The 23,136-nt window shown below is 41.0% G+C and overlaps 1 protein-coding gene across 1 annotated transcript; it reads left to right on the top strand.

The window, feature by feature from the left end:
- Window positions 1-245: 245 nt before the first annotated feature.
- On the top strand, window positions 246-21,167 carry exex (extra-extra). Its single transcript, XM_046617590.1, has 4 exons — window positions 246-280; window positions 2,778-4,094; window positions 18,695-18,858; window positions 20,410-21,167. Exons 2-4 carry the CDS (start codon window positions 2,792-2,794, stop codon window positions 20,665-20,667), a joined length of 1,725 nt encoding a protein of 574 aa, XP_046473546.1. The 5' UTR covers window positions 246-280; window positions 2,778-2,791; the 3' UTR covers window positions 20,668-21,167.
- The last annotated feature ends 1,969 nt before the right edge of the window (window positions 21,168-23,136 follow it).

The raw sequence follows: 23,136 nt of genomic DNA, 5'->3' as shown, positions 1-23,136 counted from the left end.
TACATGTGCATGTGAGATATATAGAGGATGCGATATATATCGCGCCTACCGAATAAGAGTGTAAGATATAGATGCAGGATAGATAGATTGATGGATAGATTACAGGTTATACGATAAAGGCGATAATGTTCGGAATGATTCGATTCGTGTATGTACACGGGTATATGTGTTGCAGCATTGTAAGTACAGCGGTAGGCGGACTAGCGCTTTTCATCAATCAATATTTGTCCGTCAAATATACAGCATGGGTACCTCGGTGGTGTTTGTAGAGATACTGCAGGTATGTATAAGGTTTTATAATGATACAAATCGCACCGCCGCGAAACTCGATTTTTAATAGTGTCGGAAAATCAAATCAAATATTACCATTTCTTACGCGTTCTTACTTTCTACTGCGTAACAACTGTCTATTTTTCACATACGGATCGGATTAAGATTGATTGATTGTTTGTTTGCAAAATTTACATTTTTAAAGACAAACTTCATTCCGTTCGGGATCAAAATGCATCGAGAATTTACTTTCAACCGTATTCAACTAATTCTGTAATTTTTTAACGTCAATGGAAAGCCAAGTTCCGACGATGGTTATACTGCGCAAAAAAAAAAAAAAAACAACATCTTTGATAAACTAGTTTTTTAATCCTCGGTGAACGAGGTTACCGCTAGAAACAATTTCGATAATAAAATTTCATTCCAACTTTCTCCCAAACACGTTTAGTTTTCATTATTAATTTTCATCTTCAATCAATCTGTGTACAAGAACAAAAATTTCTCATCAATGATCGACTAAATCAAGACGACGTTATTGGGGGAAAAAAAAAAATTAAAATAGCTCAACCCATCCGTTTGTACATCTAAAATTGTATAATCGATTGAATCGATTTAAGCACCGGATGCAGCACGATGATTTTTTTGGGTATACTCGAGAATGTTGAAAATCGTGAAAGGTTAGAATCGAAGGAGGGGGGGATGGTGGTACAGATTCGTCGTTAATTCAACGCCCGGAGTACGAGGATATAATGTTCCCTGTAACGTTGAAACACCTCCTCCCTAAACCGACGTCCGATATCGCGAACAATCATCGTCCGTCCATCCATCCATCCATCCATCCATCCGTCCCTCTTTCTCCATTTCTCACACGTCTTGACGTAGCGCAAGTGCAGTTCGGCAGTACCTGTAAAGAAGTAGTCGCAGATCGAGAGAGAAAGAGAGAGCGCGAAGCTTACCGTTCGTCCGGTCGGATCTGATGCCTCTGACTCTGACTCTCTCTCTCTCTCTCTCTCTCTCCACCTCCTCCCACTCCCCACCATTTAACAGAGTTTTGGGGGCGTGGCCGTGAGTCCGTGGAAGCGAATCGGGGGCGGAGCACCCCAAATTTAATCGTTCGGGGCGCGCATGAAAGCGCCGCGCTGATATATACGCGGACAGAAGAGAGAGCGATAGAGAGAGACAGAGGGTGGGCGGGGGGGGGGGGGGGGGGGGGGGTGAAAATCAGGGGTGGGGGAGAGAGACCGGAGATTTTTGATGCGTACACACCGAGGCGCAGACACGTCAGCGACGCTGCATGCAACCGGCGACTGGGCAACGACAACGAAAACCGTATCCTACCAACTCACCACCACCACCACCACCACCACCACCACACCACCACCACCATGACCACCACCACCACCACCACCACCATCAACGGTTCATATCCCGCGGAGAGTACAGAGTCTGTATAACGGAGGCAGAAATCGTCTCGGTTGCGTATCCCCGATTTCACTTTGACTCACGACACCGAACCAATCCGATCGCGATCGGTTAGTTGTATATTACATACCTTATGTGTGTATATGTACGTATACATACGTATGTGTGCATACATGTATGCGTATAGTTTTGTAAAGATTTTGAAGTGCGCGGTATTGTTTGTATAATGCGGAATGCCGCATCACTCGTCGATGTTCCGCGGAAGCGTGAATTCGTCCGTACGTCGGTATAGCTGGATCAAACTATGTGTGCAATGATATCGTTACGGTAATTTAGCCTGTTCGATAACCCGCCGTGCGTGAATGTGCGAACGAAAATTAAAGATAATTTATCAAGTTACAGCGAAGAACATAACGAGAATAATATCGTGCGAGTGTATTTTTAATAATAACTTATTGTAACGCGTAATTGTGTGTGCGTGTGTGTTGATATTATAAAAATTAAAAATTTTTTCACAACTGTACGACTGCACATAGATTGAACGATTGATAACAATTAATTCATTTGTTACAGTAACGAACTGATGATACCGAGTATAATTCGTTTTTGGCCAATTTTATTAAACCTATAACAGGTACAAGAAGAATTGCCAAAGTGCTTTAACGACAGCGTCTTAAAAACCGCGAAACGGGATTCCGTTTGTCACGATTAACAATGCTTCATCAGGCAAGTGAAAGAAACGCGTAAAAAATAAATAGAGACAGTGAATAGTATCGAAAACTTTTGGTCAAAGTAACATGTTCGAATCACCAGCGTAGGCGCGCGTATTCCAAGAGTGTTTATGGACTAGCTGTAAATCCGTAGAGATACTCAAAGTTGTCCGTGAATGAACTCACGTACGTGTTTTCTTATCGCATACCCGTATTTTAAACTCTCAGATCGTCCTATTCGCTTCGATATTCCGTGCGTGGGTTTTTGGGAAGTGTTATTTTCTCACGTGTTCGCAGTTCCTAAAATATTTGTATCGATCAATTTTCATTAAAACGACCACGATCGAAGTAGATACATATTATAACAAATGGCAGCGTCAACAGGTGCGATGCACTACGTGGGCGCGAATAGTCAGATGGTAACATCGGACGAGATGCATCACATCCACCAGCAGCAACAGCAACAACAACATCAGCAGCACTCGTCGCGTCAGCAGCACATCTACACGAGTATCCAACATCGTCTCCAAGAGTCCGAAGCGAGTTCGCCGTGTTCCGACGAAGAGACAAAGTCGCCGCAACGTCTCCACGACCTGAGAGTGAGATCACCAGACCCGTCCGATGATCGGGGAACGGTAAGATTTCGCGACGAGGTAACGACGACGACGACGACGACGCCGCAGCAGCAGCACCAGCACAATCAGGGTACAAAACGTTTCAAGGACGAAATAATCCCAGCAAAATCACCAGCCTCACCGAACAATCTACAACATTCGAACAACTTCACCTCAAGTCCTCAGAGCACCCCTAACCACGTGGTCCATAGTCACAACACCGTCGGAAAGACGTCGTTTTGCATCGACGCGCTACTAGGCAAAGCGATAACGACGAGTACGACGGTGGTCGAAGCGACTCACCTTGACGACCAGAATCGTCACGTCACTGCCGAAGTCCCGACCAAAAAGGGTTTCATGGACCAAGCCAATCGTAGGTCCGAGTCACCCCTGACATCCGTAGGACGTCACGACTCCAGGGACCAACAGGTAGGTCATCCTCTCCAGGCCCTGATTCAGCAGGACCATCATCACCACCATCATCATCATCATCACCATCAGCAGCAGCAGCAGCAGCAGCAGCAGCACGTCAAGCATCCCCATCACCATCATCATCAACCGAGGATGCAGAGCAGTCTTCAGGTGATGCAGTTCGGTTTGTCGGAAAGCACGGGTAGACGTCAGAGCAGCGGTGATCGTCTTCAAGGTCAGGACAACACGGAGGACGAGGGCAGTGCCGATAGAACCGGAAGCGCGAGTCCCGGAAGCAACGCCAGCTGCAGAAGCCACGCGTCGAGTCCCCCGATTTCACCGGGATCCGAAGACCCAACGGGAAACGGAACGACGACGGGTCAGCAAAACCCCGCACCGTCGCCCTACGGCGTTAATCCGGGATCGGTAGTCAGGCAGGGACAAGGCCTCCTCCTGCATCCCGGAGGACCGCTTATTCATCCCGGAGGACTTTACTACCACCCGGCGGGAGGGAGTGCCTTTCACTCGATACACAAGGAGGGCCAGCCCGTCGGTCATCCGCAATCCGGGGCGCCGCATCCTCAGCAGCACCACATCCACCCTCTGCAACTCGAGTGGCTCGCTAGAACCGGAATGCTGTACCCGAGACTGCCGGCTGACCTGGTCGGTGAGTTGATTCGCGACCTCTTATTCGTTCGGATAGGAAAGACATTAAGCAAAGGTATAACAACCACCAGCTTCTCCCAATCAGCCGCTAATGACAAGGCATCGAATCGATCCCGTAATAGGTGCAATATAATCTCCGATAAGAGGCTCGCCTCTCCCGACAAGCGCGTTTCTCGTGTGCTCGTTGAGTCGCCAAGGTGGTGGTTGACTTGATTCCAGGCCAAACGTTCCGCGGACCATCATAAATCACCGAGATCGCTTCGTTCCCAGGGAAAAAATGTTACAACTAGGGGTTAGATACAACGGGCGAACGTACACCTATAATACCTGCAAACAATTGGCCGATTATCTATCCCCAGCATGAACGGTGGGGATCATGAACAGTCGGTTGTTATAAAAGTTGAGTGTCCGACCAATATGGGTTAGCTTAGCAGTGCATTAGGCATGTCAACACCGGTCCTATCCGTCCATCAGTAGCGCCACAATCTGTCTTTCAACACACGAGGCTCACTTCTGTGTCCAGGCTAATAGCTGTAATAGCCGCTAAGAGCTAACACAACAAACAACATGCACGCTACCGCGACGATCGCTGTAATGATAATAGCGAGCAGCCTCGACAGCCGCTGTCTACTTGTCCACCTTCATGCCTCTGCGACGATGAGAAGAGTAGGTACCAACCAACCCGTGCCGGCTTTAATACTCCGCGTATAGCGTTTTATACGCTTGCTCGTTATGACCTACGCATGTTTTTGCTGGAACGTACGGCACTCGGCGCCCTTTCGTCAAGATAATAAATTTTCAGGGCGTGCAGCGGTAGGTTTGTTGTAACCTCTCGCGTACCGTGTTTCGTTTCAAATTCTTCGTCGCGATTAACCTTCGGCTGGCGCCTTGGCTTCGTTCCTGACCCAAGGGTTTTTCATCGAGATTATCGTAACTTGAAAGTTACTGCTTTTTGAAAACATTTTTTACTACCTTAGAATTAAAAATTATTGTTACCAACTGTTTTACTTTGTAAAACACACTCTGGTGAAGACTCAAATAAAAAACCTTCAAGTCAAAATATTAAATTGCTTTGGTACGTGACCCCAAAGTCCCAGCAATGTTATACCGGATAAAGGTGCCAACGCAAGGTTGAAGCAGGAGTTCATCTTGACGAACAGTTTTAGGTTATACAAATTACACGAATAGGCAAAGATCAACACTCACGTTATTCTCAACTGGTGAACGATCGGGAAGACCTGCCTGCCGGATCGCCAAGGATTCAGTCCTTCACAGTTGCCCGTCGTCGAGCATCGATGACTGCTGTAAAAACAACGAACGAACGATCATTGCTTAGGACAATTTATTACCACATGCACAATTTGTGTCAAAAAATTTCGCTACTGATGAATAATTCAAATTTTATCACCGGTCAAATTGAACTTTTACCATATTACAAGTATATTTTTTTGACTCTGCAAGGGTCTGAATTACAAGCACGGTCTAGTCTGCCGAATCGGTCCTCGTTTTTCGGTAACAAATCGTTAGACACGTCGGAATGAGGGACGGAGGGAGAAGGGAATTGGTCTGCAGTTACCTGTCAGACGAATCCTGATTGGTTGTTGTCAAGCATTAATTCACGAATCGAAAATAAACGAGAGATAGACAGAGAGGAGAGGAGACGGGGGTGGTGGATCACCACCTGCTCCGCTCGGCAGTCGTGATGTACGCGAAACTTGACTAAAAAAATTGGAAAACCCGATACTCGTATGTATGCAAATAGGTATACTCGTATAGTGATGCACTTTCGTTATTGTTTTTTGTTTCCCCCCCCCATTTTCTTTTTCTTTTTTCATTACCATTCGCAGTAATTTTTGTTCGTTTTATACATCGGATTTTCAACACGCTCTTGATTGTTCTCCGTTCATGCTGAATTATCAATTTCCGCGGTGGAAATTATTTGGAATAAAAACCAGGGTTGTTACAATGTCAAGTTAATTTTCCAGAAATACGAAGCGTGCTGACAACGAATATCAAATATTGAAACACCTTGATAAACCGATCGAGAAAGTTTTCATTTGAGAAATATGTTGAAGGCCATGTAACGCGAGTCGACAAATAATTTGCCCGTGGCAAAGAAAGGAGAAAAGATATCCCACGGGAAACATTACGATATAATTAATCGTCAAATAATTTAACGATACGCGATTAAGTTTGGTTTTTAGCAGAGGAGAAGATCGAGAGATTTGAAAATAATTGCAAGTAGGTTGAATCCTTCCATAATCGTATCGGTCGTAATTTACGATCTTATAGCCGCGTTATCGGTTCGCTGAGATCGTCGTTCGATGGTCGTAAAACTTGTTAACAGCACAACGTTACGAAGCGCGGCTGCACGCGATCATTGAAAACAAATAATTACATACGCCCACTTACAATTGTCTGTAATATATGAGGTAAGAGCAATATTCCACTACACGACGATTAAACGTCCAACCTCAGCCTCGTTCGATTCGTGATTATACGCGATACGTCTGTAATAATACACGCGTTAATTTTGTCCGAGCGTTATCGACTCTTTACGGTTTATATACCGATGACGATAAGCTTCCTAAATTCGATCGTTAGTCACGGAGGTTGCGATAAAGAAAAAATGAAGAAAACAAATTACCAATAAATACACGATCTTCACTCGAACAGAATAATCTTCATCGCAAACGATCTCGCGTATTCAGGTTGACTACTTTCATGATATTAGAGGTTTTTTCAGGAACGAAATAGGGATTTTTTCGTTACCTTTTGGAGGAACTAGAACTACGTTGGAAAATTTTTGAATCTGATTTTCCAAGTATTTAAAGTATAGCAATCAATTTTACATTAAGATCTCGATTTTTCTACTTTCACATCACCTTTGCAACACGCGCAATAAATATCGCAATGAAATTCCGTACGTACGACGAAAAAAAATCGTCAAATTTTCTTTACATCGATCCATCTCTACAAGAGACTCAACAATTGAAAAAAGAAAATATCAGATTCGTTACTAAAATTTCATGAAATTTAAGAATTTTCGGTTTTTTTTTTCAAGTCGTCAAACACCCTGTAATATTATAAGATTTTTTTTCATCCGTCACTTCGTAAAGGACAAATTTTAAAAATCGATACAAATATAGACAACCTGATTGTGATGAAAATATTGATATTGTAAAGGGGAATAAAAAATTTTTCATATCAAATCGAATAATTGATAATTATATTCAAGAGTTGCAGGATTGAAAAAGCGAGAGCGAGAGAGAGAGATAGAGAGATAGAGAGAGAGAGAATTTGTTTGCACTTTTTATCGTCCGTTGTCATAAGGGAAAGGTATAATAAGGCGAATAAAAATGGCGAACGAATTTTCGGAGATAAAGAGAGTTGGCTGAGGCTAAAAGTTTGGGGGGGGGGGGGGGGGGGGGGGGGTGGTGGTGGTGGAGGGTGGAGGGATATTTTTTTCCCCGTCAACTAACAAAGGGGGAACCTCGAAGCTGGATACTCTGGGGACGCGCTGGTAAATGGTTCGAGAGTCGGGGATGATTTAATTAGTTAATTGTGCGTCATCCATCCGTCCATTCATCCCCCCCTACCTCCCTTCCTAACTCACTTGCTGCTCCTGCCATTCCACCTTCCTTCGTTCCTTCGTTCCTTCCTTCCTTCCCTCATTCCTCCTCCATGAAATGTCACCATGGTTACGGTGCTTTAAAATACTCTTAAATGGAAAATTTCAGTATGCCTGCAGTGTTTCTCAAGTGGAAAAAAGTGTTTTACCTTGTACATTGGGACGCTTTTTCGATTTTAGGTTATGAAATGGGAGGTTTTCAAAATTTTTATGCGAAAATTGATATTATCTGAAATGGCAGTCCTTCCGTAACAAAACGTACCTTCATTTGTTTGTTCAAACAACTTGATTTACTTTTGACGAAATTTGAGAAAAAATATTTAAATGTGCACCAGCGTAAAACACCCTCGTGTGCCTTGAAATACGATGCGTAAATTGAGTTTTACCGCAAACTAATTATTGTAAAATCAGCTATTAATTATTATTTCTGTTTAAAACTTCATTTATAGTTAAAATCGTGATCATTTTTTTTTATTTTTATTTTTTTATCGAATTACAAGATGAACGAACTTTATTCAACCGTACGAACATTTTTATCGAGTATCTCTGTATCGTATTATTTCCTAAATCGGTGTACCGAATTTCTTAGCCCGTATATTTGTGTGGCGTTCTGATAAAGAACCTAAAAAAGATGAAAAAAAAAAAATACTCGAATCTTTAAATCACGTTATACGTCAAGATGACGAAGCAAATAACCGAAATTTAGGTTAGTATTTCATGGCATCTGAATATTCGTAGAAAAGTATCGCGTTTTTTTTTTTTTTTTTCAATTAACATCACTACAAGTCGAAATCGACAATATGTTTCAAGGTACGACAATTTTCCCTATTTAGAAAATAACAACTGATGATTTTATGTCTCGATATGTAAAAATAACGATCAACAACCGAACTGCACCTGCGTAATAAAATTACCAACAGATTGACGAAAGTTTGTTATTAAAACCGTGAATATTTCAATTTTAAAAATAAATACCTGACATTTTGCAAGATTCGATTTGGTGCCTATACCTATATGTATACATAAAAAGCGACAGATAAATTTATGTAATCGCATTAATTATTGATTAGACGTATATTATACCTGTACCTGAGGTTTCGTTCCATCTGTGATTTGTTTGAACGGATACGCCTACATATTATACGAATTAATATTATATATCTATTTACCAATCTTGCGCTGGTGGCGGCTAAGCATGAAAAGAGAGAAAGATAATTTTATTTTTTTTTTTTTCTCTCTAAAACAAAGTTTATTGAATTATACGTCAAACAAATAACGAGAAGCTGATATTGTAACGCGGCGAACAACCGAATGCAATCATTCCTCGGCATATGGTGAACATTCACCGATTTTGCCCGCTGAGTTTATTTCTGTTTGCATTGCAGGTATCGCGTACATTACGTATATTACAATATACGTATACGTGTACGTACAGAGAGACAGATGTTAATTGAAACTAAATCCCTTATCATTTTATACGAATTACTGATTGCCATGCGATGCAAAGTTGGAGACAAAAAAAAAAATAATTCCGCGTTGCTGGTAAAGTTTTTTCACAACAATTATCGCTGTTAGTTATAATTTCTCTTAAATTGAGAAGAAAAAAAAAACAGGGGAAAAAAGACACGATAGGGAATCGAATCAAGCCTTTGAATGATCCATGCTGGCTATCGATGTATTCAAGATAACACGGCGCGAGTTCCTTGCGATAATGTTAATTTTTGATAAAAAAAAAATGCGTGATAGAAATGACTAAAAATTTGATTGAACGTACCTCGATCGTCTTGTTTGAAAAATATGAAATTGTTGTAACGAAACAAATTGAGCTTGTTTCAATTCACGTTTTTGTCGAGTCGAGAGTTCAACGGTTGAAGCAGGCAATAAAATTTGTTATTACAAAAATCTATTGCATTGACTAAACACTGGATTTATCCAAGCGCGCAAAATCTATTCCACGAATCATATATCGTTTATAATTCTGTTGACTAAAAATTTTTGTGGCATTTATCCGATATTTAACGAGTAAAACCCGAAAACTTATCGTTGAATACGTAGAAGTACAAATTGTCAATGTCAATTTCTATGACTCTGTACCTTGGTGTTATGCTTTCTTCGTTTGCGACAGGTCTGATGACAGATATTATATCTCACGTTAACCTAACCTAACTAGCCGTTTCACAGCCGACTACCCGGTTTTATAACAATCTCCGGAGTTACTTCCATAGCGAGAAAGTTCACCGCCTGGTGGCCGTTTTATAGTACCAATATACCGACGTCGATGACAAATATATTCTCTGCTTGTTTCGAAGCATGCGGTGTTTCTTTTACCCCGTAAACAAATTAGTGCGACCGATTCAACCAGTTACCATCATTTTGAGAAACTAATTAAATCGAAACTGTTGAATCGAAGTCATCGTATTTGGCACAAACAAGGGATACCGGATCGAAGCGAAAGGACTCCAAAATGATCTACATTGTTGGTTGAGGAATTCCTTCACCTCCGCGTGCACGCGTGAAAAACTTACCAAGTGTTGAAATATCGTAGGTACAAGTTACGCGCGTACCTACACGTATATGTACAAGGTAACAGATACGCGGATCGAACGATCGTCAGTGCGGATACCGCGGGATGTACACATCGGGTAACCAAGATCTGTTTGCATGCGGCTGCAGGCCAAACTAGCTTGCTAATTCAGAAACACCATTAACCGGTGTAATCTACACCAGCACCACGACACCGCATCGTTCGCCATGATCCAACACACCCCCAAACTCGTCCCATGTATTTATAATGCGGTTCGATACCAAATCGACGCCTCGATGCTACGATGCGCTGAATCCGTATGCGTCATACGCACACGTACGGAATGAAAGCACGCTACGTAACTGATTGATGAGAACCTCTCAGTCCGGATTAAAGCAGACGACATTGCAGCGATACGTCAGACTATACGGCAATGGCGATTCTATATGCATCCACGTATCCATGTATCCATGTATCTGCGTACCTGTGTACGTGTGGTGTACGCATTTTCATTTTTTTCCGCTTCTACGCGCACATACACCTATACACCCGATAGCGTGTTCGTTCGGATAGTTTTCGGTTATCGTAGCAAAACGGGATTGCCAATTCGTTCGGTCACTGCAGTTCAGCTTACGTGTGTAGATTATGTGTACGTAACGTTCGATACAGGGTAGGAAAAGCGTAAGCGTGGGGGTTGAATTTTTGCAATCTTACGAATGTAGGGACGTTATATTACAGTCTGGCAAAATGTGGAAGAGAAAGAGAAAGCGAAAGAAAAAGAACGTTAAATCCCTCCAACGATTCGCTGATCACGTAGCGGCAGTTTTCGGAAAACCAACTTTTCGAGTTTCGGAAGAGCAACGCGGTGAGTTTCTGCAGAGGTTATATTTATTATACGTATCTATGGGGAATTCCGTGCGAACCCGACCAATGTTTGAACCTCGCAATTTCCGATTTTGTATGAAAAACAAAAATTTCTGCAATTGTTTCAACTCCTAAACGATACCTTAAATTTTTACGAATTTTCTCATTCAACTAGTCGATCATTTATAAAAACTTCAAGTGATTTTGAAAGAGACCTATTCGAAATTCTCAAACAATTGTCAGAAACTGTATTTTCGGTTCCACATATTTCTATGATGAGACGAGTTTTTTTAATTTTTTTTTTCTTTTGAGCACTTGCAGTTTTTTTGATCTGATTTCAGAATTGTCAAAGAACGTTTAAAAAAGTTCCTTTTCAAAATGACTCACAATATTTATAATTAATTGGCCAGTTGAATGGAAAATCTGAAAAAATTCAGGGTACCGTTTCAGAGTTGGGAGGATTGCAGAAAAAATTATGAAAACAAAATAAAAAATGGCGAGGTTCAGAGGTTTCTCTTTCAGGTCAGGTTGGCACGGAATTCCCCATAAAACGTGAAAGAGTTCGTCCCTCAGACATCCGCATTATAGGTACCTCGTATAAGCTGGTATAATACCTACCCTAATCGCAAAAGTTGAACAGCATAAGCGAGATAGCGGTGAAGGGAAAAGAAAAGTGAAGAGATATTTCTCCTCCGGGATCTGAGAATCGGGAATCGGAATGAGAAGTAAGGAAGGGTGAATAAGGGTGGATAAGGGAGAGCGATGAGAGGTGCAGAGGGAGAGATCGGGGTTTTAGACGTTCTCTACGATCCTCCTAAGGATGTTTACGGCGTGATTTGTGGCGAGTCGAGTTTGGGATTAAATTCGGCCATTCCGGGTAAGGAAAATAGCCGGATAAAACTTGGCTAACTTCTTCGACAAGGAGGGAGGAAGGGAGATAGGGAGCGAAGCGGTCTGGTGGGAGGGTAAAAGACGAACAAGTAGAAGAAGAAGAAGAAGATGAAGAAAAAGAAGAAGAGGGGAGTGATGCTAGATTCGTTTAACGCAGCTCCGAGGGTGCAGAATAATTTTTGGGCGGGGCGAGCCGAGGGAAAGAGAGAGAGAGAGAGAGAGAGAGAGAGAGAGAGAGACGAATGGATCGAGCGAGAGGGAGAGAGAGAGAAAGAGAGGGCGGGGCTTCTCGCGCCCCCGCAACTTGTAAGGTTAGGCCGGGCGGTTAGGGATACACGGTGATTTAGAACGGTAATCCCAATTTGCAATTCACGATTGGATAATTGGTCCCCATTAGAGCGAGCCTCGAGCAGGGAGGACGAATTGCCGCCCTACCAACTCCGTCGTTCAAATTCGGTCTTTCGTCGTACGAAAAATTCTGCTCGTTCTCTACCCCGTACGCTTGTAACGATTACGCGTTGTTGATACCCAGTGTCCGTTACTTCTTATTGTACCGAATCATTTAACGCGGTAAAAGATCTAGAATAAGAAATTTGTTTATTATACGCGCGAACTTTACGGTATTTCGAAAATTTTTACAAATCAATACAGTGGCTGTATCACACGATATTCAGTCCGATCAATTTATCGCGAGCAAAAGAACACGGGGCTGGGGTCAGTAAAAAAATCCATTGTTGCACAATCTTAGAACGACTATCAAGAAGTTGTTTTTGCAAAATATTAGTGTATTTTATTTATCACGGTTTACTATAAGTTTTAGATATTTCTAAAGGTGCGAAGTAGTAACGTCATCCTCACCAAAGAACAACCACCGTTATCTGGTTTTATCAAACATTCGCACTCACGGTTGAAATTTAGAGCGCGGAAGTTTAAAGAAAAGAGCAAAAGAAAAAAGAGCGACACACACACACAGACACACGCGCGCGTGCACACGACCAAATGATACCACCCTACATCAATTTACGAGTTAAATAGCAAACCGCGCACGAATCACGAAGAGACGAGGAGAGTGGGACCAGCGAGTAATTAGCTGGGAATTAAACGAACCCTTGGCTAACGAGGGGTTCGTCCTATAGGTACGAGGAGGGCGTTTTATAGTGTATCCGTGGACGCATACCGATGGGGGAAAAAAAATCACCCGCGAAATCAGAACTTTCCAAAAAGCGAAAAAAACATAAAAAAAAATTTTTTTTTGTTTTCATCTTTTGTTCAAATTTTGTTACACGATTGGTGAATCACTCGCGGATGTGTAACGTTGTTCAACAATACGATTCCGATGATTCTACCACAATCGGAAAATATTCTCCTTATTCAGGGTACAAAAATTTGAGAATGAAATTTGTGGCTCTGTAACCTGCTGCGGAAAACAAAAAAAATTACTGAAAAATTACTATAAACGATCCATCTTCCTCTTCGCTTCCTTCCTTCGTACAGTTGCGGCGTAACTTTTGTTCACCGTCGTTATTGTTCAATAATTTCTTAGTTAAACAATGCCACCAATTGAACCTGACAAATAAGCTTAAGCTCCCCTTCGTTGTCGATAAGCATTTAAATTCATCGAATTATGTATTATATTGGATTTGATGCAAGCGTTAACATTAACCTTGTCATTCACTGGGTGACGACTTGACCGCCAGTTGGATTTGCTTGATTGATTGACGGACGACAATTCTGCTAAAATTTTGTGTCTTAAATGTTACCGCTATCGGCGGATTTTTTTTTTTTTTTCTATACAGAAGAATATTTATCAATAACCATATTCCGTTGTTACCTCCGTCAATAAGTAATTTTTGAATTTTCCGAGGAGGACCTGTCCTCAGAAGCGACCGTTAAAATTTTGACTTCCGATTTTACTAACCTTCGACACCGAGAAAGTCTACCCATAATTCGAGACAAGGTCGAAAACTTCTTCAGCGATATTAAAAAAAAAAAAAAAAAAAAAAGAAAGAAAACCAACAACCGCAAAAGTCGTTTCTCGGCGCGTCAACGAAAACAAAACTCCCCCGATCGATTATAAATTCCTTGCAACCTGTCGGGAACATCAGCCGCAGAGATTTACGAAGGGTGAATTTCTCGTTTCAAAATCTCGAATGATATTTCACTCGGTTATTGTAGGGGCGAGAATCTGGACCTGACGGTGTTTATTTTCCTGGTCGAGCAAAAGCAAGCAGCCAGGCAGGCAGGCAGGCAGGCAGGCAGACGGGCAGTGATCAGTGAGCGAGAACCGTAGGGTGGGATGGGTTGGCATTTAGTAACAGGGTGACATAAGGCTGCGGAGAGGGTGGAGAATCGGTGGTAGTAAGGTAGGAAGGTGTGTATAGGGCGCTAACAAACTACAAATAGACCGTGGCAAAATAAATAATATAAATCCGGGGTACGGTCCGGCGTTAAGGAAGGGTAGCTTGTAGAAAGGTACCTGCAGGATGAATTCCCTTCCAGAGCTCGGTCATCTAGGACAGATCAGCAGGGTCAGTTTTCACCGAATAACCGTGTCGCCTTCGGGGGAAACGGCCAATCGGAGACCACCGTAAGGCGGAAGTGAAGCAAAGGGGGAGGAGAGAGAGAGAGAGAGAATGACGGAGCGATCTCCCCTCCTGCCGCGCACACCCAGCACCTCGATAAACGGTGACAGATGTCAGTAAACAAGGAGGGCGGCTTTATCGAGTGGACAATCACTATTCACGCTCTTATTCGACGTCCCGGTTTGGCTTCCCGGGGTTCCTTCCTTCCTTCCCTCCCGAGGCACCCTCCGCTTTTATCATGATAATTTAATTTATTTGGTCCCCATTAGCCATTTAAAGCCTGCCGGCCGCGTAGCACCCTTGAATCGTGTCCCAATCATCACAGCGGTAAACACCGACCATTATCCGTATATGTATAATGGCTGGTACTTAACGCGGGAGAGAGAGAGAGAGAGAGAGAGAGATCGAGGCCTCGATTCGAAAAGGGAGATCCTCCAGATTCGTTATTTATTAGATGTGTCGTGACGATTTTCCTCGACGGTTAGAGAGCCTGATAATTTCACCCATTATTGTCATCGTACGTTACATAATCGCCGTAATTGATCGTCGGTTTGAAAAGATTATTATCGTAAGGAAGTACACGAGGAATCATCGTTCGAATTACTATGTTCAACCTGAGTGTAGATTTAACTTTCTCAATGTCTCGGAGTGAAAAGTCACTAAGCGATAGCGGAAACTGCACAACTCTAAATCGAATGAGTGATACTGTTCACTCCAAGCGTTTCGAGTGAAAAAGTTCACTCTTGAAGTGTAAATATTCACTCCGTCGTGCAAAGTTCCGCAGTTTTCACTCCATGAAAACTTAGAGTGAACGCAAATTTTCATTTTTCTTTTTTTAACACGGAATTCGGTATTGCGATTTGTTGATCATCGTCATCAATGACGCTTCAATTTTTTTTCAAATTGACTACCCAACGACGCCAAGGTGATACGAAAAGTAGGATTTTCGCAAATTTGATAGAAAATGTTCTTCTTATCGAAACGAGTTGTCGTAGAGTAAAATCAAACCCACACCACTTTCAAAGATTTTAAAACAATTTGAAACAAAGAAGTCGAGGAAAATATATCTCGCAGTTACGTTCGGTACCTACTGTACAAGAGCAATTAACGAACTGTCGAGAAAATGAAAGAAAATGGCATCAACGTCCATCGAACTTGTCGCCGATGCGTTTCGATACGCTTTCTGCGCGTAAAAACCGACCCAGCTACAAAGTATCGGGAAGAGAGTAAAAGCGGTGACAGCGGTTGGACCCTTTTGGCGTCGTTGAACCACCGGAACCATCGGTGGTGGGATTAGCATTTAGCAGGCTATTTATTGCCTAGCTGCGGGGGTCGGGGAATTTCGGCAGGGGTTTCCCGCAGGGTTCGCATATGGCCTCTGCACCGGAGATCGCGTCATCATCCGAACCTTGTATCGTACCGATGCGAACGCGGTATCCATATAACGGAACCGACGAATACATTTTCTCACAACCGTTTGACGCGGTGCCAATTTATCGCCCATTATCTGTACCGTTCGCGTTGCTGTTGCTACAGGGAGAAAAATTTCATACGGTATATAGAAATAGGTAACTAGAAAAATTCGTTAAAAAGTGTATCGTGTTTGGGAAAAACGAGGTACGCCTAATCATTTTGCGGTATCGTCGATCCTTTTTTGGTTATTTCAACGCAAAATCAGTCTCTGATGTTTACTCTACGTTTTTAGCGTACAAAACAAGTCGAGGAAAACTAGTGTTCAAAGTAAACAACGTCGAGATTATTATTTTGTACATAGCATAGACGAATCGTTGATGGACGACACTTGCGGTTCATCCTGAATTACACAATCTACGGTGCGAGGTGCCGGAAAGAGAGCGCCATACGGCGCTGTCCCAATTAAATAAATACGATAGTTGACATAATGGCTGCACGCGCGCAGAATAAATACTCGAAAATCTGTTGCGTTCTCGGTCAGCACAATCACTGTAAGGCTTAGGTATCAATCATCGTCACCTACGCGACCTGCGGAGCTATGTATACCCTGAAACTAAAAGATTGATTGAAAATCCTGCTCTGGAAATCCTCCGATAACCGGAATCTACGTAAACGGTGATATTATTAGGTACAAGTTTTTCAATAACAGGGTGGCCACAAAATTTCTGTAAAACAAAAAAAATCCCATTAAATTTCCAGGTTTTCCAAGACCCAAAACCTAAATCGTTCGGCTTATCAACACACAAACGGTTTGAACCAATTTCTTTTCTCGACGAGAAAAAAGTAAACTCGTTACCTCAAAAAATCGTTTCCAATTCCCGTGACAAAAAAACGTATATTTCCAATTTTTTCCACAACCAAATTAAAAATCTTCCGACGATCCGAGGTTTTCCATATTTTCCAGATATCCGGCCACCGTGAATAAATTGTAATAAAATTTTCTCAAAAATCTTTTCACGCCCGCATTACGAATATCTATACGCAGACGGTAAATTTTCATCGTGAAATGTGAGGCGTAAGATTTTACGAGGACCTTTCTACATTCCCACCCTCCGTCTGCAATTTGTCGATGACAATGGTTTAATAAATTGCCAAAATTAAACCTGCCCCTCGTTTATCCATAAATCGCAGGGCTGATCGTAAGTGAATCAGTAATCCGAAAGCATTATATATCCGAGGTGTGATTCCCGTTCACTGCTGCACTCGTTCGGCTGCTACACGTATGCATGCATGCATGTACGTACGTACGTAGGTGCCTGTAATGCCTGAGCTAAATACTGGCATGTGTACAAACAGTGACAGGCGGTTCGAAACTCCTGCTGTTGCCGACGGTGGTCATGCTTATGCTTATATGTATATATATATATATGTGCACTTGCGCCTCCAAGCTGCAGCTAGTTACCAAAGTAGATACAAGCGATGCTGTTTAATCGAACAACATAAAAATCGGGGGTGCAAACGTTCGACTTGAAAATAAAATAAATAAAAAATGGGGAAGAAACGAATTTAAAATTACACTAGTTCGTGAGGAACGCAATCGTTACTACGACGGATCGTTTCATCGATGAATCGATCGACCGTTGGATTGGATAAAAAAAAAAAAAAAAAAAATACATCAGTTAATCACCAAATTAACGAACGGATGTAAAATAATTCACCACCGAATGAGTTTCGAGAATAGAATCGTTCCTCATTTCTTTACGCGAATGGAAGTAGCGTGATTAGGAGGTGGGATGAGGATGAGGCTTGAACTCCCTTGAATTCCTTTGAATTTCCCTCCCTTCGATCCCTTGGCATCGAAACGCGCGACGAGCCAAGAGTCACTCGCGTAGCTAATTGTTGGGGCGGTAGTCGAGGGCACGAAAGCCAACCTAAGCCTCTCTCTCTCTCTCTCTCTCTCTCTGACCCCTCCAGGCGAAACTTTAGCAATCCTAACCCCAAACGATCCATCCCTCGTTAAGTCCCCGGGGAACGGGCGCATCGCCGATAATTGCATTAGCATTCATCCTCGACATCATTTTTATATATGCCTTATTTATATACATACGTATACATACCTACATATATAATACATATATAATATATAATATTCAATTTTCGTTCATTTATATTTATGAAAATATTGGTTCGCTCGTTGTATTTGTTTTTGTTTGATCAATCGTAAATTATTCTGACCTTCGGTGGTGAATGAAAAGAAAATAAATGATTAGTTTTTCGGTGAAGGGGTCGAAGTTCCGAATTTGATAAGTTCCGAAAGCGCCTAATTTCGAATTAATTCGTGGCGAAACTTGAAGTAAAGAAATCAAACTTTGAAGAAACGTAAAAAGTTTCAATCGGTCGGATGTTCCGAAATACTAGATTCCTTACAATTTCGAAACCTTTAACTTGTCCGAGTTACACCGTTCCGAAATTTTGTCCTTTCAAAATTTGCCGCTTTCGAAATATTCCAAATTCGGAATTTCAACACCGCCCCGTTTTTCGACTATCGGTTCAAACTGTGAAAAAAAAAACCAACAAAAAAACGTCTATTGTCGATTACCTACCGATACGATGTATCGTGATACCGAATACAACTGACCGAAAACGAAAAATGACGATAATATAAAGAAAAAGCAATAAACAATAACGTGTTCCAGGTTGCGCGGCTCAGCACACTCTTCTCGGTAAAACAAGACGTCCGCGAACGGCGTTCACGTCGCAGCAACTTTTGGAACTTGAGAAACAATTTCGTCAGAACAAATATCTCAGCAGACCAAAGAGATTCGAGGTCGCGACATCGCTTATGCTTACGGAAACCCAGGTAAATATATAAATATGAAAATATATTACTTATACATACAATGTAAGACACGAGTCAAACAATAACAACAACAATAATAATAATAACGTTAATAATAATGAGAATGAGAATGAGAATGAGAATGAGAATAGGAGGAATAATTGAGAAACAAACAAACAAACAAGCAAAGAAAAAGGAAAAACAAATATCTATAAATAAATGAACAAATTTCGTTCTACCATTATCATTATGGGGATAATAGGTGGACAAATACTTTACTACCTCGGACGTATGGTGAAATAAATGACGGCGCAGAGGTAGAGTAGGTTGAAGGATGAGGGTATTACAAGTGCAATTATATGTATTAAAACCGGCCTACGCAAGACGACACGAATTTAAATCGCCTCGTCGTCAGCACGAGCTGCATGACAAATAATTCATCTCACTCGGTCGGTCTTTCCCCTCATCCTCGTCCTCGTCCTCGTCCTCGCGACGCGGCAGTTTCCCCCATTCTCTAAATCTCCCATAGTTCAACAACTTAAACATAACTCGGAAGCTTATACGCGCGACTGACGAATAGCTCGGCAAACACGACGAGGATGCGAAAGTCTGAGTTATTACGGCTCAGCCTCTGATTTGTTTCGATGTTTTACCGATTCTACAACCTCCTCCTCCCCCCCCCCCCCCCCCGTCACTCCTCTTTTACACCGATACGCGTTTACACACACATATATGTGTGTGTGTATACTTGCGAAAAGTGCACGAGCAATAATATTCAATCGCGCGATTGATGAAAGCAGTTTATCGTGTCGAAAAAGACCTTTCCTCGAGTCTTTGACAAATTTTGATCAATGAAAAATTAGAGAATTTTACGGGTTTTTTGTAATTTTGACACATCGTTTTTAAAGGTAAGAAGAGCGATAAGTAAAGTCGATTTGCGTAGCAATTTTTCGTGCTCGGTTGAAAAATAAAAACAAACAAACTACAAGTTAAATAATCAGTCGGGTAAAAACTCCGCGGCATTTTAGAGGATGGTTAAAAAATTACGCGAAAATTTTCCGATCAGACCAGGATTGTCGAGAGATCAAAAGAGGAATTTTTTATTTCTCTTCCTTCCTTCTATATATACATACGGAATCAGGGAAACGCAACCGATAGTTTACACAAATTTGATACATCCTTCTATTTTTATACACACCGCGATTCTCCCCCCGCGATATAAAAAATCATGAACAGGAGGGGAATTCCGGCGGAGGGAAATGTTACGTATGCATATTGCATGTACAGTAGAGATCGCGGAGAGAATGTCGAGAGAGGTGAAGGAAAGAGATAGGAAATGAGGCACCCTCTCAAGCTCGAAAAATCCGTTTTCGTATTCACGTGAGCGTGCAACGGCAATCGGGGAACAGATACGACGCGTGTATCTGTGAATGTACTTTGTTATATATATACATACAGAATCACCTTTCGTTTACAAATGCAAGTATCCATAGAGCGAATATTGTACAAACGCGCATCGAATTTTGACCACCTTTGTAATAACGGTGTTGAAAATTGCTTAAAAATTCACAGGTGAAAATCTGGTTTCAAAATCGTCGGATGAAATGGAAGAGGAGCAAAAAGGCCCAGCACGAGGCCCGAGGGAGCAACGGTGCGGCCGTTGGAAAATCTGAGGATAACGGAAACACGCGAAGCGGCGACCGAGAGAGCGGAAGTGACATAAGTATAAGCGCGGCAAGCGTCGGGGAGGAGAGCCGAAGGACCTCGCAGGAGACGCAGAGAGGGATCACGGAATTACACGAGACTCTTTATCGTCCTTACGTCGTTTAATTTCTCGACGAGTGACAAATTCTTGTTTTTTCTTCTTTTTTTTTTCTTTCTTTTTTTTCTCTCTTTGCTCTTACATCCGTCATTTCAACAATTACCTTTCCTTTCTTCTTCGATCTTAATCAATAGGAAAATTCATGATCTTTGTATATAGTTCAACGTATATACACAGGCATATAAACTTGATGTAAATACAATTTAGCCACATTCGATTTAACCGGATTTATATGCATACGAATAATTAAATCATATGTAAATATTTATATATATATAGGTATGTAGAGATGTACTTGGTGTAAAAAGTAATAATTACTACAATTATAATATAAACAATAATTACGATTCATCAGGATTCGCGAGAGAAAACAAAATCCGTAATATCATCACGCGCATTGATATATTATAACATTCATTTATAAATAGATAGACGGACGGATGGATAGATAGGTAGAAGAAAAAAAAATATTTATTACATGTATAATAATATACCTAATGTTCTATAATATCCGGCTACACTTTTTTTTTGCAATTTAAGATATACCTAACAGTATAAACTATGCGTGTAACTGATAAATAATATTCAACCGTGCGAGTGGAATAGGAGGAATTTGAAAGAAAAAAAAAAAAAAATAATTGAAAAAATAAATTTCACATCTAAAATTTTGAAGGGAGGAAGAAGGAAACCTTCAAAAGCAATGCCAAATATAAATACATAGGTTATGTATAGTGCGTATATATACATATATATATATATATGATTTCGAACGGTAGTGTTTGTATATTAAAAATCGAACGAATAAAATAAATTTCATTATAATATTATAATAACGTAAATACCAGTAATCGTACGAGAAAGAGAAAGAAAGAAACAAAGAGATGAAGAAAAATGGTGTAAATTTCACGAAGCACGAGCAGAATATGGGAAATAATTATCTCATTAAAGTATATTCAATTGTAAATTGTGAGTACAGCTTATACGAGGTATCGAAATATTTTCAAAGTTTTCAACTGATTTTGAATGGGGTGACAACGACCAAGGCTACTGAGGTACGAATGCACAATTCTTCGTTTTTCAATGCAAGATATAATATTTCGAAAAATAGGAAAGTGCGCGTGCATGCGCTTCGCGTGTAATTGCAAAACACGAGCGTCGTGAGATTGCGTGTTACATAACCGAACTGTGTATATATATACATATATATAAATAATATAAATATTATACAGAAGTTCCTAAGTATAATAAATAAATTATATAAAAAGCAAATTCTGTACAACATTTCGCCAGCTGTATGATTTATATTTTTATTCGCATAATAAATATAAGCCCAATCATCGATCGATCGCAAAACATTGTGGAAAGATGAAGGAAAGAAAAAAAAAAAAAAAGTATAACATCAAACCACGCAGGAAATAATTATCGAATTTCACGAAAACTTGACGTTCGTTTGCAAATCCATCTCGAAACTATAAGGTAAGAGAAATCTTTTTGTAATTACAATATTTCCGAAACTTATATATTATGTATAAGTTCTCCGATGTCCGCACTAATGGATCTATGTCTTCTTTTTTCTTTTTCTCATTTACGAATCTACATTAATGTACTTCAAATTATGCGTGTGTTGTTCTTTTAATAAAATCGAAAAGTTGCCGAATTTTTCCATTACTTGTGCAACGTATGTTGTTTAAAGAAAAAAAAAAAAAACCAAGAAGACCGGTTTCTTATTTCCCCCCCCCCCCCCCCCCCCCCCTTATATCCTATGCGAAATAATAGATCGACCAATGGATAAATTATAGTAACAACAATACCTTGAAGTTAGTAACGCTCTTGACTGAATAAACAAGGAACATTGTACCAGCAAAAACGAAGGTAAAGGAAGGGGGATTTCAATTTTCAACATTGGATTTTAGCATTGCAGGCATCGCTCGGATACGAAAATTGTGCCAAGATTTGCATAATGTGGTCTCTGATTGGATATACGCTTTGTAAATGAGAGCTGTAACCCCGTCTGCCTTTCCTCATCGCCCGCCATCCCCTCGACGATGGTGTTTCAACGCCCCACCTCAAAAATTTACACGTCCTAGCCTAATCACAGTTTATTTACAATTTCAAATGATCTTTGTTACATCTTATAAGCCCAAAAAACCCATAGTAACACGTTTTAGCCAGAATGATCGAGTTATGTTTTTTTTTATCGATTTTACACCCGCCATATTGAAATTCAGACTTCAGATTCGTGATAAGCGGCCCCAAAAAAACCCCCGAGTAACAAAATTCAGGCCCAAAATATTGAGTTGAAAAATGTATGACTGAAAGCGTGTACGTTTACTCGACTAACACAGATTACACATCTTCGTAAAGTCTTCGAATCCCACAAGGATCCCTCACGATGGCCGAATCAATCGTTCCGTAATTCACGAATATTGTAAAATGTCCTCGTGACGTCAGAACCTGGTAGTCGGCGCCATTTTATC

The sequence above is a fragment of the Neodiprion pinetum genome, chromosome 3 (genome assembly GCF_021155775.2).
Source record: "Neodiprion pinetum isolate iyNeoPine1 chromosome 3, iyNeoPine1.2, whole genome shotgun sequence".
Taxonomy (NCBI): Eukaryota; Metazoa; Arthropoda; class Insecta; order Hymenoptera; family Diprionidae; genus Neodiprion; species Neodiprion pinetum.
The sequence above is the reverse complement of the archived record's forward strand: the minus strand, read 5'-3'. Positions and strand labels throughout refer to the sequence as shown.